At 32.5% G+C, this 21,098-nt stretch overlaps 1 protein-coding gene and 1 long non-coding RNA gene across 3 annotated transcripts; both read left to right on the top strand.

Annotated features, from left to right (window-relative positions):
* The first annotated feature begins 541 nt into the window (after positions 1 to 541).
* Positions 542 to 1,341, top strand: LOC126700830 (universal stress protein PHOS34-like). Its single transcript, XM_050399014.1, has 2 exons — positions 542 to 556; positions 898 to 1,341. Exons 1-2 carry the CDS (start codon positions 542 to 544, stop codon positions 1,339 to 1,341), a joined length of 459 nt encoding a protein of 152 aa, XP_050254971.1.
* Positions 1,342 to 3,060: 1,719 nt separating this feature from the next.
* LOC126699712 (uncharacterized) lies at positions 3,061 to 8,093 on the top strand. Of its 2 annotated transcripts, none has more exons than XR_007646868.1 (5): positions 3,061 to 3,111; positions 3,958 to 4,045; positions 4,644 to 4,815; positions 7,550 to 7,677; positions 7,793 to 8,093. It is a non-coding gene; the product is annotated as an uncharacterized LOC126699712 (long non-coding RNA). The 2 variants fall into 2 exon arrangements; XR_007646869.1 differs by having other exon boundaries at positions 7,547 to 7,677.
* Positions 8,094 to 21,098: the final 13,005 nt, after the last annotated feature.

Genomic DNA, 21,098 nt, shown 5'->3' with positions numbered 1-21,098 from the left:
GTTGTGAATTTTGACAAATTTACCGTTAGATTTTTAGAGTTACATCAAATGTCTTCATATATTTTTCATGCTTACAAAAATGGACATTTCATTACACTCTTTAAATCCAACGGTTAGATTTCAAATCTAAGAATGACACGTGATGGACATGTGTTGTGTATTTATATAGCTATATATATTCTCTCAATCTAACCATCCATTTAGTCATATTATTTTTTTTAAAGGTAAACGTAGTTTTTTTTATTTTTATTTATGGGAAAAGTAAACATAGTTAGTCACATATTAAAATTCTTATATAAATTTATTATATAATAGCTATGGCCATTTTTTTTTTTTAAATTTTTAATAAGATAGAACGTGTGATAATTTTTGTTGTGTGGTATTTTTTTGAGAAAGTGTGTGGTGATTTTTATTAAGCATATGTGATTGTTTTTTGTTTTTAAATTTTATTTCATAGCTCATTAATATTAGATTTTTAATATTTTGTACTCATTAACTCACTTAAATATATAGATGTGTTTGATTCATGTACAATTACAAAATGCATGACAAAATGGTAATTACAAGTCAAAAATGGTAATCAATTAAAATTGTCTTCTTTTATTTTTATTTTTTCCTCAAAATAAATCTGTCTTCTTTTATTTTTACCACCCAAAATTTCCCAAAAATTTGTTGCCCTCCTAAGTCCTAACGTGATTCACTTAGCTTCTCCACCGCCCCCCCCCCCCCCCCCCCCCCAAAAAAAACAAAAGCTAAAATCTGACTTTTAACTTAGGTTTTTTTCCCCAAAATTTTTTTTCCTCTCTCTAAGCCGTCACTCTTCTTCTCTCTCTCTCCATTCCCATTGCCATCCTCACCGCCACTGCCAAAGCTCTTTGGCTCTCTCTATCAATTCAGCGCCACCCCGATGAAGTAACCGCCACCCCGACGTCGTCTTCTTCCTCCAATAATCAGAAGAAGTTGGAGGACGATTTCGACACGTTCATCGCTTTGAAAGCCGCCGATCTGGCGAGGCCGCTGAGGGAGGCGCAGATTCCCTACAAGATCCACATCGTGAAGGATCACGACATGAAGGAGAGGCTGAGCCTCGAGGTCGAGAGGCTCGGACTCAGTGCTGTCATCATGGGAAGCAGGGGATTCGGCTCCGTTCACCGCGGCAACGATGACGGCGGCGTCAGCGATTACTGCGTCCACCACTGCATCTGTCCCATCGTCATCGTCTGCTATCCCAAAGATAAGGATGCCGTCGCTGAAGCTGTCCTCACCATCAAGGAAGGGGAGGAGGACGATGAGGCTGTGATCAAGACTGTCCCCATTGAAGGTGTCCATGAGAAAGGTTAATCAATTACTTGAACAGTCATTTCTTTAGATCATGTGATTAATTGAGTGGAATTTTGGTTATTGTTTCATAACTGTGTGTGAGTTTGATGAGTATTTATATTTATTTATGGTTTTGAATTTTCATATTATTCTAGTTTGGTGTGAATTGATTGAGTGGAACTTTGTGATTGGTGATGGATTGGTTTTGATGCTTAAAACAAGCTGATAATATTTTTGTGTGATTGAAGATTGAACCGAACTGAGTGAGAGTGCATTATGGCAAAGGATGCCATTTAGAGCATATAGGTTTTTTTTTTAGTAATCCTTCGTTTCAGTGTTGGGTAGATCCAATGTGTATGGTGGTGTTTTTTTATAATTTTTTTATTTTTAAATAATACAAAACTTTTTATTTAAGTTATATAGTTTTTAATGATGATTTGGTGGGTTTTTGTGCTGTTTAGATGAGGAGAATTTTTTGGGCGGAGGAAAGAAAAGAAATCTTTTGATTTTTGGGGGGGAAGAAAATTGTGAAATACTTTCGAGTTTTTTCTAGTTTTGGGATTTTGGAAAACCCAAATAAGAACATAACTATACGCCTCTGTGTAGCTCACAGAGGCATAGGATTTCATTAGAGTTATAGTGAAGCTTGATTGTGTAACCTTTTCAATGAGAAATTTAAGTTGGGATAATTTGCAATTAGGATATGAGAAAGTAGTGCTTTATATATGCTCAAAAAAAGAGAAAAGGTTAAAGTAGCAATTTCTAATTTTATTATTTGCAATTAAAAAGGGTTTGTTTGTTTTAGCTCAAAGTGGCAGCATTATTTTCAATGCCAGTTACAATTATATTTTTAAAAATCTAATTTCTTTAATCAAAATAGGCTAATGAAAATCAGCCAATCCAAACACACTCTTAAACTCTATTGATGTTTTATAATTGTGTTGTGTGCTGTCGACTGGAAACTGATGGCTGTAATTGTTGATGGAAACCCTAATGAGTTGATATATTAGATAATCTTGTGTTTGCCAGCAAACTTATTTTTTCCATGTTATTTTGGGTTGTCAATTGAAGATGGATGAAATCAGTTGAGTAAAATTGTTTTTATTAAGCCTAGAGAGTGGAATTGCATAAAAAGATGGGCCTATATAAGTATGCTGTTTGAAAATGTTGGCCCTAATGAATATGGGTTTTGTGAATGATTTGAGACCTTAATCATTGCCTGGTTGCCAAGAAAACAAAAAAAAAATTTGACCCCAAATCTAATATGTGTCAATAGTCACTCGTTGTTCCAACAAAACTTTTTATGCAAATCAAAGGAGATGTGAAGATAATTACAAAACAAGAATTTTTTTATTCATTTTTAAGCTTCATCTTGGCTATATTCCCAAATATCAATGTTTTGGGGTCATTAAAATTTATTAATCTTTATAATAGAAACAGTACCTTTAGTTGTAGAAATTTATTAATCTTCTAGACTTATATGATAAATAAAGAGTTTACAGGATCAAATTTATAATAAAATTTCAGAGGTGAAAATAACAAAATATTTAATATTTCAATCTAATAATAACTAAAATTCTTGTTCCTCAAAAAAAAAAAAAAATAATAATAATAACAAATAAGTTATTAATAAATCGGGGGAGGGGGGAATTGTTTTTTAGTTTTGGGTTTTGTAACTTACCTGCGGATTATATATAGTTAATGGGCAGTTAGCTTACAGATTTTAATATTTCAATGCAGGTTGGATATAGGCACATTGATTGTGCTTAAGTTTACGACAATGAGAAGGAGGTAATTTTGCATAACACCAGATATTGTATATCATTTTAGTTGCCATTTCATATCATGACATTTTGTTAAGTCATTCAACTTTGGTCAGATCTACTCTCAAGGGTTTTTTTTTTTCCTAAAAATTTTTCTGACCAAAGTTTGACAATGGTTAAAAAGTATTATTAGAATTGAAATTTATACATATTTATGAAAGAAAAACCAGCTGTGACCAAAGTTTGACAATGGTTAAAAAGTATTATTAGAATTGAAATTTATACATATTTATGAAAGAAAAACCAGCTGTCCCCAAGTTGCAGGGGTACTATATAGTGCATTTCACCTTTCATGTCACTGTGTGGTGTATGAAGCTTACTGCTTGATTTGCTAAGAAATTACTAAAAGCTAGCAGAAGTAACCATATTCCTTAGAATAATTTAGAAATGGTCAATAGTCATCTCTTTCATCTTCATGGCATAGCTCACTCTTGATATTTTCTAAGTCAACCAAGTGTGGGGCAATGTTAGGATTTAGTTGTGAGCAATTTAATAAATCATGCTAAATATAAATAATTTTTTTGATTTAGATTGTATAGGGAGCTTGTTGATTCACCTCCAAACTCTGGTTTGTTCTAAAAATTATTTGACTGGAAACTGTACTAAGCTTTCTTTAATGAAACTTTAAATAAGGTGCAAGAGCCTAATGGCTCAACTAGCATCTCTTGATGTTTCCAATAGAGACATCCAGCCATCAAGGGTTCAAAAGAATCAAAACTCCCCTCCCCTGATTATCTAATTATCAATAATAAGAATAAGCTGCATTTTTTATTGGCTGTTCTTGTTATCTAATTGGAACTATAACTATCTGCAGGTGTACTGATCACATGCCAGAAGATATACCAAAGGCATTAGATAAAACCTTGCAGGACTTGCAACTTGACTATGGGGATCTGTATCTAGTATGTGTACCACACTTAAGAGTGCCATTTTTTTTCCTCTCCTTCACGTTAATTTGGTTTTTTTTTTTTTTTTTTTTTTTAAAATCTTACTTTTTTTTTTCCCTTATCCTTATCCAAAAAAAAAACTCCATCAAGAAAACTCTTCACGTGTTCCTTGCAATAACTTCCTACTAAATATTATTAACAGCCCAATAACAGTGGTCACTAACTACAACAAACTTCTCCTAAATTCAAGCACCGAATTTTGCTATTGAAATTTTGCTAAAAAAATAATTGAAGCGTGGTATTTTTTGTTCAAATGAATTCCAGCTTTTTTTTATTTTATTTTTTATTTTATTCCAACTTCTCATCATACCCACTTACAAGTTTTCAACTAACGGAGATAAATATGTAAATTAAAACTCCTATACTTTAAGACACACAAACTTATGTACACTTTGCCAGTTTCTCTCATTCTTCTTTAAATTAAAGATATTCAGATTAGTTCTAAATCCTCTTCTTTCTTCTTCTTCTTCTACTTTTAGATTTGGTTTCTAAATAAACTTTTACGGACTTCGCTAATGTATTTTGTTACTAAGAGTGCTAATTTCTTCTAAAGATCCACTGGGCAGCGACTGTATCGAAGGCTATCGGCTTTGGGAGCCAGCGGAGGGAGCGTGGCAGAGACGTTAAATGGTTACGTCCACAATGGCAATTCCGTCCATAAAGCAACTCTCAAAAAGTGTGTTAAGGAGCTCCGCAAGTACGGCAGGTTTCAACATGCCCTCCAGGTACCCTTCCAAATTCAACTATTAAAGAAATTATAATCCACATTTTGTTATTTCTTGGAGAGAGAGAGAGAAATATATATGCGCTTTGTTTTTTTGCCAAAAAAAATTGTTATTCAATATGAGATTTTCGTGTTTTTCAATTTATTTATTTCATTTGTGAGACTTGAGCTGTGTTTTTATGCCAAAAATTCTCTTGCTAAAACTTTCCAACTAGATACTTAAATCTCATTGCTTCTAGTTGATTCTTGTGGTTAGGAAAGTAGTTATAGAAAGTACTCCGCATTTTGTTTATTTGAATTCGAATTGAATTTTTATTGGCCCAAGAGCTCAACTGGTCTGCCACCTCATTGGTGTTTTAAATTGAGGCTTCCAGAGTTCAAATCCGTCTTCCTTATTGAAATTATTGAATGTTCAAAAAAAGACTTAGTTTTTATTGGTTTTTCAAATTGATTTATATTTTTGGTGTTTAATGTCATCCAAGTCATGGGTCTTTTTGTGTATTAGGATCCACTCCGTTTATTTTTGAAACAAAGTGAGACCATTTCGTGGTGAAGATTTAGGTTTTTTTTAAGAATCTAAATGATTATATGGTGCAATGTCATTTGAAATGCAGTTGGTGTTCCTTAACTCTGTGCATCTTTTGTTCTATTCCTTTTTTTTAATAATATTTCCTTATAACCTATCAAAACAAGAGTATGCAGGAAACTTAGACCCTTTTTTCCCTTGGTTGAAAGGATGGGATGGTTAATAGGGGTAGCCCTTTCCTATCCATACAACAACAACAACTACAACAAATTCTTTGTCCAAAAAAATATGTCTCAGTGTCGCTTGAGAAATTCAAACTCTTAAGGGGAAACCCTATGTATAGCCCTTCCCTATCCATAAATTCTCTAATCTGGGTGAGATATAGAAGGAATAGGATGGGGAGATAGGATGGGAATTTAGGAAAAACTTAGGAATCAACACCCAACAATTGGAAAATTTCCAAAAAAAAAAGTGTTTTCTGTGTTTACTAGGGCTCTTTGAAATAGGCTTGCAAGGATTACATCAATCAGGAAAAAATTTCGAAAACAAAAGAAAAAAAATCCCATTATCCTAAAAAAAATTAAAGTCAACATCAAAATTAAAAAATAAATTGGGTTCAAAAATAAAAAATTGTGGAAGAAATCATGAAATGATATTGCTTGTACTCCTTGCATAAATGTGACACCAAGATCCTTATATATATTTCTACTAATATTTTTTTCCACATTTATTCAAAATCTAGATGAAGGTTAAGTTTAATGTTGCTTGTTAAACTACCACTTGATGTGAACCCCATCAGGAATAACGAGACCCAATAACGAAAGGGAACCCAAGATCGTTCTATGGACAGATTCAAATGGAAGACCTCGACCCGTTGTTTATGACAAACAAGAACCTCGGTATAAGGAAGACGCCACAAACGGTGGTGGAAACTCCGTTTGATAAGTCGAGATGAACGCCATGGGAATTCCCGATAAGTTCGAGTAGTTCTTCAAAGAACCAAAGAGAATAAACCTCACAAGTTTTATCAATAATATCTGAAAAACGTTTACAAACTTAGATGACTATTTAAGGGCTCCTTAAAACTTGACAGACAAAATATATTCTAAAATAACTCCTAATTGATACCTAACCATATTAGGAATAAAGTTTGACCTAAAAAGCATTAAATGCACCTAAAAACAAGAAAATAAATCACCTAAATCTAGAATAACGTTTTTTACATAGACCCAAAATATTTCATGCCAATTCTTAGCCTTGACCGGATCCTTCTAGAACTTGAATCAAGGTGACGATTTTTTGTTGCCTATGTGGATCATGCTCAATGGGCCTCCACGAGTTTGCTTGAGCCCATAACTCTTGGATGAGTCCGTTGAGTACATCCTTGAACTTCTTTGCTCGTGCTCTTGTAACCGGCCCAATTGGTACTTGAACGAGATCCTTCGAAGCGGTGCCTTGATCTCCATCACCACTTGTCTTGAAAGTCTAAGCTATTAGGAAATAGAGAATTTAATTATTTAATTATTATTATAACACCTCCCTCACTTGTGGGCCTAAATTCTCCTTAATGACTGACCTCGACCTGGTGCAATTTGATGGGGTTGGTTGGGTGTGAATGTTCCGTTTTGGGCTTGGCTGAATTGTGGTGTTTTATTTTAAATTTTTTTTGAGGGCTAAATAGGGCCAGCTCAAGTGCCAAGTCACAGTTTTTGTTTTTTGTACTGCTTTAAACAGGGTTGTTTGGTGCCAGCCCAAATGTCATATTTACATAGAAGAAAATTATTTGCCATACATTAATTAAAAATTTATACAGGCACATGGTTATGAACACAATCTGTTACCTAATATTGTAATTCCAGCACAGAAACCCACAAATTGAATCTAATTTACATTGAAAACCCAGCAACGCATACATAAAGACATAGGTTAGCATTGGAACTAACAAAAAAAATAAAAAAAGAATTTGGTAGGAAGAAGAAATGTAACTTTAGCAGTAGCCATTGCAGTTTTGAATAATTCCAGCATATTAAAATAGCCTTAATAAATCAAATCCTTTCATTGGACATATGTGTTAAAATGTACGATGTGAAGTAAGAAAGATGACATATAATTTGGCCTGTTTTTTTGTTAACATAGATCTCTCTATTGGCTTTACTGGTTTAAGTAGGCTTGGAATATGAAGCTAATTTTGTTCTCTACTGGATAGCAGGTTAATGTGACAATATATGGTTGGGATATAATTAGGAAAGCGCTGTTCTTGGTTCGGTGACCATTCAAGTTGAAAGTGAAGGTCAAACTGGTGCAGTATGGCATACATTGGATAGCACGTCAGGGCAGGTATCTTCCTTTTTTTTTTTTTTTTTGTTGTTGTTGTTGTTTCACTTTAATAGTGTTTTAACATCATTGATCATACTTTATAGAGACCAACACAACTTTGGTATTTGCTTGTCAGGTTTGTCTGGACATTAGAACAATAAAACTGTCCGCAAATTCTCTCGGGTAGCTTTTTGTTGTACTTTTTCTAAAAATGTTTTGCGTTTAATTATATTGGTTGACTCATCAATCTCTCTCTCTAAATATAGACACACACATATGTAATCCCAAATTGAACTGTTTTTGGGGTACATGGCTTTGTACTTGTGCAGAGAATGTACCCTCGTTTTGGAAATTTTATGTGTTTTGCATCCTGGAAATTGTTATAGAACGTTTTTATATTGTTTGTACTTTAATCTTGTTAAATTTGTGATGCAATCCATCTAGATAGTTAGCACATATTTCATTTGACTTGACTCCATATTATGTATAGTAATGATGCAGTAGCCTGATGTATTAACATTACTCATTAGCTTGCAGCAGCAGTAGCAGTTAGAAGAATAATCTAGTAGTTTTAGTGTAAAATTGTAATAAGCAACTTTAAGTAACAGCTAGAGTTAGCTAGAGCTTTTGTAACTCAATTAGTTAGCAGCCAAGGCTGTTAGCTAGAAGTTAGTAATTCTGTTAGCAGTTTGTACAGCTGGCATTAGGCCCTATGCTGAGTATGTTAAATTCCTTAGAAGTTAGTACTTAAGCATGGCATGTATAAATATCCCTAAGCTGTACAAATTATTCAGTTTTGAATGCAATTACATAGATTAGCCTAGTGCTAATTTTCAAGAGATGTTTTATGTTGCATTTTTGTTCATTGTTGTGCTCCTAATGTCTTAGTGGAGCTAAAAATATTACAGGTTATTTGTAATAGAAATGTGGTTTTAGGATCCAGGAGGAAAAAAAAAAAAATTAACCTATAGTAGCGGGCGAAACCGCCGCTAAAAGGTACATAGGGTATGCTGTACATGAAATCCTATAGCGACGCTTATTGACCGCCACTAAAAGGCCACATGACCTGAATGGCAATCTCCTATGGCGGCGGTTTTTAGCCCGCCTCAATAGACCAAAAGCGCCGCTAAATGGCAGATCTATTGCGGCGCTTTTAGCGACCGCTGCAATCGAGCTATAGCAACATTGCAACACTGACGGGACGGCCCGCCGCAATAGGTCAAATGTACCTTTAGCGGCGCTTCTGGCCTGCCGCAATAGCCCCTTTTTCTTGTTGTGATATGATTATTATTTTGATATTGAACTCTCCATGGTTAAATTTTGATTGATTTTCAAGATTTGGAAATACTACATTGGAAATTTTCCTTGTTCTAATTTGGTGAAAATTGATGGATTGACTTAAGTTATGTTTTAACTTTAATTTTGTTGTTGACCATGGTATAATTTTTGTTGTCCCATGGATCTTGTTTAATTTTAAATTGATGTCAGTTAGGGTTTTCCCAAGCTATTTTAGATGTATGTTCTCCGATATGTTAAACTTTCATCAACTATTTACCGGGATTGTTTGGAACTTTTGTCCCTTCTTAAACTAGTATAAACTAGTATAATTTGAACTTTTGTCCCTTCTCAAGTTTATGTGGATGATTGGACTTTAGAAAATTATAATTTGAGTTTCCGAACTCAGATTTAGAAAACTTCGTATGCATTTGTTTTAAGGGCACATTACTTTGGTAAAGTCATCTTTTTCGTACATATTTACTTTGAAATTTATCATGTTCCCATGAATTGCCACCGTCCTTTAAATTGTATCATGTTGGAACGTATTACTTACGTTTGGACTGCTATATATGGAGCATCCGTTTGGTTAGCTAACTCAAACAACAATTTTCACATTTTAAATAACTTTTCACATATTTTAACATACTTTTTTATCCACATGTATATTAAAAACACTCAAACAACAATATCCTTAGAAATGTATATTATGCTTTCCACGGGTTTCAAAAATTAGACAGAATTTTATTCGATTTATGGTTGGGTTAACCTTAAAAATGGTTTTTGAACCTAATTTAATTTATAATACTTGAATGTTCTTTCAGATTCAAACCTTTACAAACACTTGGAAAATATTTTTGGAAATTGCTATTTTCTCACAAATTTTTTTTTTTTTTTGAGTTATTGGAAAACTTGTATTGTTACTTTGTCATTATGAATTTTTTTTCCAAAAATTGGGAGTTTAGACACGTTTTAGTAGTCGCTATATATTTTTTTCGTTATTGGCCCCTGTATCTCTTGAGAAAGTATTTGATAATGGAACTTGAGACTATTGCATACGTGGATTTTAAAGGTTATTGTACACTTCCTTCTAAAAACGACCATCTTTGTGATGGATCTACCTTTGTCTTCATAATTAGCATTAATTTTGCAAATTAATGGCTTCCTTCACTTTAATTTTAAAAATTTTCTTCTAATATGAAGTGTCTGTTTGACAAAAATTATTTTACTATTTTTCTACTATTTTATGGGTTTTATTCCACTTTTTGGTACTTTTCATGGGTCCTACTATACTATTTCAGACTTTTCAATTAATTTTTACTTTTATTTGCAATACTTTTAGCAAAAAGTTTTCAATTTCAGCAAAATAAGCGAATCCCAAACAAGAACATCCTTGCAAATGTCTTGAATTAAGTTGGAGAGTAGTTGGAATGTGGATTTGTATACTTTACATGGGTTTTCAAAGCCATTTTTTTTAAAGCCTTCCTTGCAAATGTCTTGTTCCAAATGGACATAATTTTGTCTTCGTGATAAATGTTAAATTTCTAAATCCTCGACTTATTTGGTTTTAACTATTGGTATTCTCTTACCATTTTACTTATGTAGCTAACAGATAATGACTTGACATTTTATTTTAATTAAAAAATAACAAAAACAGGTCCCAACGTTTTTATTTTATTTTTTGGTATAAATTGGGATTTTATTAAATGTAAATAGAAACACGCTTTAAAAATTCTTACAACACCACAAACTTTACAGCCCAACCTGGTTGATAAAAATACACACACTAACAAGACATATATTAACACAACAACTACACAGAACTGCAACAAAATATAGAAACAGAGTAAACTAAAATAGCTAAACATTTGCAGACATTCCACGGGATGAAACAAAACCCATGGAATCCCAGTAGAGGCATAGCAGCAAAAAAGCAGGGCATGTATCATATAGCACTTCGCAGCATCTTTGCTTCTCTTTTGTTGTCTCTTTCTTTTATTTTCTTTAAATGTTTGATTTGTTTTTGTGTTTTGTGGATGATGAGGGTTAAACTCAAATGGGTTTTGTTTTCTGGGTTTGAGATTCTATTTTTAGGAATTTTGTTTTGTTGGTGGGATTAAATTCAACTGAGTTTTATTTTATTTGAAACAAGAAGACCACCAAAACAACAAAATAGTAAACACCACCAAAAAAAAAAAAATAAAATGAAGAAGAAGACCTTAGACCATCAGTGTGTGGGTTCGTGCAAGAGAGATAGGAAATAAAAAGAAAAAGAAGAAAGAAGAAGACAAACAGTGGGTTTCGTGCAAGAGCCGGAAAAAAAGAAAAAAAAAAAAAAAAGCCATTTAGAAGAGAAGAAGAAGTTGTCTATGTTCACATCAGTGGGTCCCACGAATTTTGATATATTTACAATTGGAAAGAAGAAGAGTTTTTTCTTTTTTTTTTTTTTTTTTTTTTTTTTTTTTTTTTTTTTAATTTGGTACCATTGTAAAAAGAAAGTTTCTCATGTGTATTTTTAATTTGTAATATTTTAATTAAAATATGCCACATCATTAAAATAAAATGTCAAGTTATTGTTCGTTAGCCACATAAATAACACCGTTAATGGCAATCGGTAAAATGACTTATATTGCTCATTTTACAAACTTGAGGGACCAATTGCGCATGTTTCAAACTTGAAGGATCAACTGCGCACATAGGGTAAACTTGAGGGACTAATATTGTAGTTTCGCTAAGACAATTTTAACCCTACTTTCAAAATTTGGACCTTGTGAAAAAGGAATATCCTATGTGATTAGTTTGGTTTTAAACTCTTGATATAATTTTGGCCTTATGGCTCTTATTCTACACTTGTGTTTGAAACTAGTTGGAATCAAAATGGTATTTTCAATGATGATTAGGTTGACCCATCTGTATTCTTGATATTAAGAACGATTATAATTTAAAATGACCTTTTGAATTTTTTGAAGTAAAGAGGTATTTCTAAAATTTCCACTTGATTTTAAGTAGGGCATATTTGTGCTAAAAATGGAGAAAGGAAGGAAAAAGCCTAAAACTTAGGAATTTTTTTTAAGTCAACGTCTTTTCTTAGTTTTAGAAATAGTAAATTACACTTTTAACCTATTTATGTTTTTTCATTTAAAGTTATTTAACTAAAAGATAGGGGTATTTTAGAGAGTTTTATAATTTGTGAGGATATTTTGATACACAAAATGGTAAAGCCTAAATAGGAGATTCCTATTATTGGTAGTACTAGCCTTATTGTACACACTCTGCACGTGTGATGAGACTCTCTCTCTCTCTCTCTTTTGGATTTAGTTTCATAATTTTCAATGAATCACACTATGGTTTAAGTGTATGTTAGATCATATTATGCATTTGAGAACTACTAATACACTCAAGAGTGTTATTAGGCTAGCTTCAAAAGATGAACACATTTTCTTTTAATCATCTCTCTATTATTATTTTCATTTTTTTGAAGTTAGTCTAAAGACACTCTTTGGGTGTATTAGTAGTTCTCAAATGCATAATATGATTCAACATTCACTTAAATCAAATTGTGATTTATAGAAAATTATGACACTAAACCCAAAAATATAAAAGAGCCTTATGCATGTGTAGAGTGCGTGCGATGAGATTATTATTCCATAAATATAATAAAATTTTTGTGTTGCTTTTAATGTGATTGTTAATATGTTAGTTTTTAAAATCAAACTATAAGGCAGTTATTCCATAAATATAATCCAAGGATGTAAGTACACATATCAATAAACTCAGGCATAATAGGACAATTATTTATTTTACAAAATAAAGAATCACTAAGGAGTTGTGCATGATTGCATGCAAGTTTTAACTTAGACCCGAACTCAACTAACACCAAATTATGATTCTTTGGCCTTTATGCAATCCACTAAAAAAGTCACCCTGCATTTATAAAAAACAAAAATTATATGACTTAAATTTGTTTTCTTTTTTTGGACATTGAAACAAATACATGGTTGTTTCATATGTTTTTTATTTTAATTTTTTTTTACCACGTTAGAATTTAGTGCATATAATATGAAATTAATTTCAATTTGGTTCCAAGTATATAATTACTTGTCAGTATTGTAATTAAAAAAAAGAAAAAAGAAAAAAGAAACCAAACTGTGGAGATTAGTTTTTATTTTGCAAAGAGGAAGAGGAACCAAACTATGGAGGTTATTTTTATTATTATTATTTTTTTGCACAGATAGAGGAAAGACATTCATTAAAAGAAAAAATACAGTACAAAGAGATGTCAAAAGAAAATAGCTCAAACACCAAAATAACACAATAAATAATATATTTGTGAATTTCGAGTGGTTAGTGGATTAATTTAATTAAGGTTTGATTAATTTTTCTAAATTCATATGTGGGTTTGACCTTGTTCATATCAAACTATACTTCGGTATAATTCATGCATTTGCGAGTACTTAAAAATTTCACTACATTTAGCAATCATAAACAAGTTCTCAAAAAAAAAAAAAAAAAAAAAAAAAAAGCCATAATACATGGATAAAAAAACGTTAACTTTTTCAAAGAATATACCTAGGTGTTACATAGGTTTTTGGGGGACACTTCAAGAATGAAATTAGTGTAAAGGCCGTTAAACAATTTTTGTAATTTCTAGGAATTTTGTGTCAATTTATATTGGATTTTTCATCCAAAACACAAAAAAAATGCTTTGAAGAAAACTTCATACATTTTTAATAAAATAAAGCAAGGTTTGTAGTTTATGCAGAGACCGTGCAACAAAAGGAAGTGAATACTTCAACTATCTAAGTGTCTATGGACGTAGCACTCAAAGAAAAAAAAAAAAAAAATCACCTTTTAGCTTTACAACGTGTTTTGCTCTTCTATTCAATTAAATCACACACACTGCTTTTATACAAAGAAATAGCTACTTGAAAAGGAGTAGGAATAGGAATCCTTGTACACACGTTTGTGAGTACACTAACCACCTGACCAAAATTCTATTTCAATTAGGAATTGAAATAGGAATAGTAGTCTCTGTACACATAACAAACTACTAGGAAGATTTTTTGTTTGTAAGATGTTCAACTATTGGGAAGTTTTTGTTTGTAGAGGGTGAGAAATTACATTTTACTTCCCATTGTAACTATCATTCGGGTACATTACATTTCATTGAAGTAGTGTTTCAATGTACGGGTAGTAGGGTAGAAGTTGCAGCGTTTCAACTTGGAGTAGTTTTGGTTGTATCTTCCTACTATCTAATGGGGATTTCTTAGTCTGTAGGTTTTTATTTTTTATTTTTTATTTTTTTTATTGGTTTACGATTTTATCTTCATCTCTTACGTGTTAGGAATAAGGATAAATTAATTAAATTAAGGGTTATACTAATGATGCCCTTAGAGTATTAGTTAACAATTTATTTTAAGAAAGTTTTGACATCACTTTTATGAGAAATGAAAAAAACTGTTTGAAACATTAAATTTTTTTTTCCTATAAAAATTTTCTTTAAATAGATTATTAATTAATGCCTTAATGACATTAGATAGCATTTCTTTTAAATTAAATATATTTTTAAAAGTAAAAAAAAATTATTTTATTTATGAAGAAGTCAAAAAGTTACAGCAAGCTCACAAACTTTTTTAATTATTTATTACATCTGATTGGTTGTTTATTATTTTACATAAATTTTATCTGTTTATTAGTTGTAGCAGGCTAGCAGCCAATCTTTCTTTGACAATCAAAGTCAACTAAACGGAAAATTGTAGTAAAATTTATGATTTTCTTTTACGAATAATGTTAGATACAAAACGGTGGCTATTCGGAGTCCAAGCATTTTTTTTAGCACTAGATTCCTTTGTTAAAGTAATACTTAATAGGTTCTGACAGAGAATATTTTTTGTAATCAATTATTGTACGGATGTCTACGGCGACAACCACACGACCTATCACACGTGTCATGACACCATTACTTCTGACCTCACTGTATCACAGTTTTTTGAATTTATTTCCTCTCTCTCTCTCACTTGTTTGTTTTGCTTTCCTTCCATCACAGGAAAATTCTGGTGACACAATTATTTGTACAATTTTATGCGCAATTTGTTCACGTGGTGAGTTGTGATTGGTGGACAATTGTGTCACCAGAATTACTCCCCGATTCTTTACTTTCTCCTCTGTCTTCCTCGCTAACTTCCAAAGTCTCTTGGATATTAAGTACAGCCTGTCATGGATATTTGGGTTGGCTTTGACGGTTGGTGACCCAGTTTCAACTTTACTTCAGTAGACTTTGGATACAGCCATGCATGTGCATCAGATGGCAGACCGGCAATGTAGTGTATGCATTGGCAGGTTATGATTACCCAAAAAAAAAAAAAAAAACATGGGAACTTTTATAATTTGTGATTGTGTTAAGGGGAGCTCTAAGGTGCTCGTTAACAAATTTTTTTTTTTTTTTTTTTTGTAATTGTTTACCATTTTTAATAATTTTTTTAGCAATTTTTAAATTCTTTTTAGCAAACCTTTTAATAATTTTTTCTCCTTTTTATTAACACAACTCATTAAGAGAAATTTGAACAAGCAACATTTCCATGTATTTTTGATAAGGGTATCTCCATCTAGTATAGATAAGGTTGAAGTTTACAAGCGCATACAAACTAGAATTTTTAATTTTTTTTTTTTTTCAATTCTAAAGATAGTACACATACAAATTAGATTGTACGCTTGCAATCATTACAAAATTAATACGTCTATATCTACGTATTTAAAAAATTTAATTATTAAATTGTATGTTCTTTATATTCTTAATATACATGTCAAATTTCGTTCAAATCAAATATTATTTATTATTTATTCTATAAACTTATTTTTATATATAATTTAAGATTAAAAAAACTTAAAATTTAATTGAAGACATAAGTATTTATTTAAAAAAATATTTTTGAAATTTTACCAACATTGAAGAAATAATAATAAAATGCAATCTAGTTGTATATTTATTTATAGTAAAAATTATCATCTAATAAAAAAATATAGGTAAAGTTTGTAACCATTGCCTACGACTTTGTTTAATAAACAAAATGAATGAGAAAAGTACTATAACTTTTCTAATTACGAGTACAGAAAACGGATTTATCAATCTTTTTGTGTGCTTCACATATAAACTAAACAAAGCGACTACCGAACATCAAAAAGTGAAAAATTTAGTCGGAGCGTATTAAGTACAACCTGTCTTGGATATTTGGGTTGGCTTTGAACTCATAGTCAAATCCATTGCTACGCTACTTTGCCCCATCACCATCCTTCTTCTGAAGTAGAAATGACTTCTCAAAGGCTCAAAAGATCAACTAAGAATGTGAAGATTTTCTTCCATGAAGGTCATCAATTGTCTGCTACAAAATATCCAGATGATCATTAGTGAATTCACAAAGCAAAATGTAATCAACCTAACCTCTATTAGCGGTTCCTTTTTTGTTGTCTTTTCCCTTTTGACTGTGTTAATAATAGTAGTACTTCATATGATATAACTTCATCTGTTCTATTGGATTTCAGTGTGTGGATAACATCCGTGTACCATGTATATCATTGATTCATTGGACAGCATCTCCATTTTGTGGGTTACTTTTTAGCATGTCCATTTACTGTGTGAAAATTATTAAGTATCTTTTTTGGTTTGTGCATTTTGTCCTTTAAAAGCCTTTTTTTTTTTTACAGGTTTTTATTATGTGTATTTTTTGTTGTTGCCTTTTTTCTATTTTAAGTCGTGAAACACACAGAGTGCTCTTGCCTCTTAATTTTCTTTTACTTGGCTAATGGTACACAAATGAGGTGTTTTTAGTTTTTGCTATTCATGTGGGTGGACATGATATGGTTTGTCCCAAATGCTTAAATCACAACCATTTATTTATATTCATATATATATATATATATATATATAGAGAGAGAGAGAGAGAGAGAGATGTTCGAAGCCACCAATTGGAAATAACATATATATGGACCTCATTCAAAAAAGTAAGGCACACTGCGCTTACTTTTCTCCCTAAAAGCAAGGATGTCAATACCGTACCGAAGGCCATACCGGTTTGGCCACCGGTACGATATATTTCGGATACCGGTCAATACCGGTGTACCGTTTCGGGTTTACCGCTATTTTTTATATTTATAAATATATATATATATGTATGTATGTATGTATGTATGTGTTTGTATATATATATATTATAATAAATATAAAAGTTTACCATAAAACATTTTCTCAATTCAGAACTAATTATTCATGGTTTTAAACTTTAGTATCAATTAAAAGGGAAAAAAATAAAATAGAAAGTTTAAAAGTTACCATTGCATACTAAAAAAACAAATAATACTAATAAGTTAATGCAAATAAGTTACCATTCTTTTCTAACAAAAGTTCAAAAATTACAAAACCTAAAAAAAAAAAAAACTTTTTTCTATACCGGCCGGTACACTCGGTACCGGCCGGTATTGTCCGAAATTGGCCAGTACGGCCGGTACGAGACCGGTATGGCCAGTATTTTTTCCGGTACGAAACAGGGGGGTCAAGCATACTGGATTACTGGCCGGTACGGTATATTCCGGCCGTATCAGCCGGAACGGTACGAAATTGACAACATTGCCTAAAAGCCCCAATCAAACCCCTTCCTCAAAGTGAAAAAGTTTTCACTTTGAGGAAGGGGTTTGATTGGGGTTTTTAGGGAGAAAAGGAAGCACAAAGTGGGTCTGGGACCCACTTTTCACTGCTCTGTCTGTGTTTCACACTTCTTCTCTCTCTCGACACAATATATATGGAGGCCGTTTGGATTGTGTGTTTTGCGCGTTTAAGTTTCAGCGCCTTTTTTTATTTTTTTATTTTTTATTTTTTAATATCAGCATATGAATAGTAAAATCACATGAAATTACTGTATAGAGATAAAAATCACTGGTTACGCACTGTAGCAGCACTGTTTATGCATTAAACAAATTAAAAATGGATCTCATGACACTATTTATACATTTAAAAATTATTTTGTTACAGTATTTTTAGTTTTTAGTTTTCAATAACAATAAGTTCAATCTAAACGGACTCCCCACATATAGGCACGGCCACAATCTCTCTCTCTCTCTCTGTTATTTCAAACATTTATTCATTATATTTTTAAATATATTTTTACTCTATCAGTTTGTAAATTTTTTAGTAGTTATGAATCGGTTATTTTTGTTTATTTATTTTAATAATATGAAATATATTCATATTCATATATATTTTATTATTATTATTATTATTGATTAATATTTTTTAGATTAATTTCATTTTTAATATTATCTTTTAATTTTGCTCCTCTAAACTAAAATCGTAACTCCGTCGCTCTCATGTTTTCTTTCATTCTTTCTCTTTTTTTGAGAATGGTATCTATTACGTATATAAGGACAAAGATAAAGTTGATGCAAACAAATTAGATTTTTTTTTTTATTATTATTGTACGATAGTACACGTATAAACAAGAAATGAATGAGAAAAGTTAAAGCGAGTATAAGAAAACTTTAGAAAATGGATTTGACACATTTTTGTTATTATATGTTATTTCCACATATAGGCACACTTTTGAGGAGGGGGTTTGACTGGGGTTTTTAGGCACAAAACGAAGCGCAGAGTGGGTCTGGGACCCACTTTTCGCTACTCTCTCTGTGTTTCACTATTCTTCTCTCTCTGTGACTAGAGGATTTCCTAGTGAGATTGTGACTTGAGGATTAGAAATAGATTTCCTAGTGAGATAATCCTCAAGTCCCATCTCACTAGGAAATCATCTCACTAGGAAATCCTCAAGTCCCATCTCAGTCCCATCTCACTAGGAAATCCTCAAGTCAAATTTAGGCCTCCCTATTCTTCACACAGACCCACTTTTCACTACTCTTTTCTCTCTCTCTGTCTGACGGGTCCCAGACACAGTTTGCGCTTCCTTTTCTCCCTAAAAGCCCCAATCAAACCCCTTCCGGTATTTACAAACAACTTCTCTTCTTTCTCTCTCTCTCTCTCTCTCTCTCTCTCTTTTGATTAGTGTTACAAATAGGCACAGCGACAAGACGTTAGAAAATTCGGTCGACAAAACTTGAACCCCAACTCCCATCAAATTTCAAAACTTCTTCTTCTCCCTCTGCATGATGTGTTTATAAATACCGGGCAGCCCCCCGCCCCCAAAATCCTCTCGCAGTCCCCCTTCGCACTCTTTCAAGTAACCATATTACACAAGAAGACCACCATGGAAAACCCTACTGATTTCCAATTCCCTCCCAACCAGACGCAACACAACCGTGGGACTGTCAATGCCGGCCGTAATGCATCAACTTTGCCAAAGACTGAAGACACCAAGAGGCCCATAATTGGAGCACAGGCTCAGCTGCCTAATCGTAAGCCGCGTAAAATTGTCAAGGCTAAAGCTCTCGCCCTTGATTTGAATGTGCCTCCGTATAAATGTGTCCTTTGCGGAAAAACCTATGACAAGGAAAGGGCTATATGTGGCCACATGAAGGCGCATCGCTACCGTCAATGGAAGGGACTGAAGCCTGGTCCAACTTGGGAGAGTTTGGATCTGAATAAGGTCCCTAATTATGGATGAGGATAGTGAAATTTGAGTTGATGGTATGTACTGCCTTTTACCTCATCCCAAGACGCAGTTGCACCTGAAGATTTGCCAGCATTTTGTGTTTGTTGTTCTTATCTGTACTAGTTGTTGGTCTTATCTGTAGAATATTTGTGCCGGTGTTTGTGTTTGTTTAGGTCTGTGTGTTGTTTGTATTTTCAAGTTGTAGTTTCTCGTCTGTACTCGTAAGATGTAGTGTTTGGTTTGTAGACTGTTAATGTATTAGGGTTTTTTTTTTTAGCTGAATAAGATGATGTATTAGTTTGTATTTTCAAGTTGTGTTTGTTGTTCTTATCTGTACTAGTTGTTGGTCTTAACTGTGGTGAGTTTCAATCTGAATGAGGTCCCTAAGGATGACGATAAGTGAAATTTGAGTTGATGGTCATACTGCCTTTTGGTTCACAATATAGCGATTTCGCTTGTTTTAATTTTTTTAGAATGCTATGTGTGGTTATCATAAGGAGAACAATGTTTACATTCCATAAAGATGATGTATCAGTTTTTTTTTTTTCTTTCTTTTTTTAGCATGACGCATGTATTAGTTTCTTATTTAAAGTTTATGATTATCTTAAATATCCTACAATTCATTCATCCACTCTCTTTTAAAAAATGAAAAATAATAATTGATTGAAAAGTTTATGGATACGAAATGACTCGGGAGTGAGCAGAGCGATATTTTGTTTCGTTCTGTAAGTGTTTTCACGTTTTGTGTTTTGTTGACAAAACGATTAGTTTCACTTAGTAATTAAAAAACAAAATATTTCAAAACGGCGTCGTTTTGATTTAGGATTGCTGATTTCTGCCTAGTATAAATAGCATTTTTCTACTCTCCGCCGCTCAAATCTCTCAGACGCTCTATCTCAGTATCTCTCGCTCTCGCCTAAGTCCGTGGACTGTGACCAACAACTGACCGTGAGTCACTGAGTCGCCTCTTGCAGTTCGGCAGGCTCACCATTCACGAGTCACGACCAGGCCAGCTACCGCACTTATGGAACTTCAAAATTGGCCAAGTTAGTAATGAGGTGAACCTGATATCTTGCCACGTTTGTACAATTCTAAGTTTGTAAAGTATGTCTTCATATTGGAGAAAGTCATGTTCTGTTGTCCCATACGTGAGAATATGTAAATTTCAAGTCAGTTGAACTGTTGAAGAATATTTCTTCTATGTGTTCCTTATTCCTGTCTTGACTCTTGAGAATGCATAACAGGTGAGAGCTTCGGCAATTGAAGAAAACAACTACATTGGGTTCGCAATAGGCTATTTTAAAGGTGTTTCCAAAGAAATGGCCCATAACGTAGCAGCCAATGGCCCATAATTAATAATTAACACTTTAATTGCTAATCAAATCAATTATAATTTTAAGTCTGCTAACTCGCATGTTTTTCACTTAAGTCTGCTGGCACGACTTCACTTTTTAGTGGCCAACAATTTGTAACAATTACGCGCAAGTAAGTATGGTACTTTTGTTCCAACTATTTATTTTAAAAGCTATATTTTATGTAATATACGACCAGGCAGAAAAGGAAAAAAAAAAAAAAAAA

This window comes from Quercus robur, chromosome 9, assembly GCF_932294415.1.
Source record: "Quercus robur chromosome 9, dhQueRobu3.1, whole genome shotgun sequence".
Classification (NCBI taxonomy): Eukaryota; Viridiplantae; Streptophyta; class Magnoliopsida; order Fagales; family Fagaceae; genus Quercus; species Quercus robur.
This window is presented reverse-complemented; position numbering and strand designations above follow the sequence as displayed.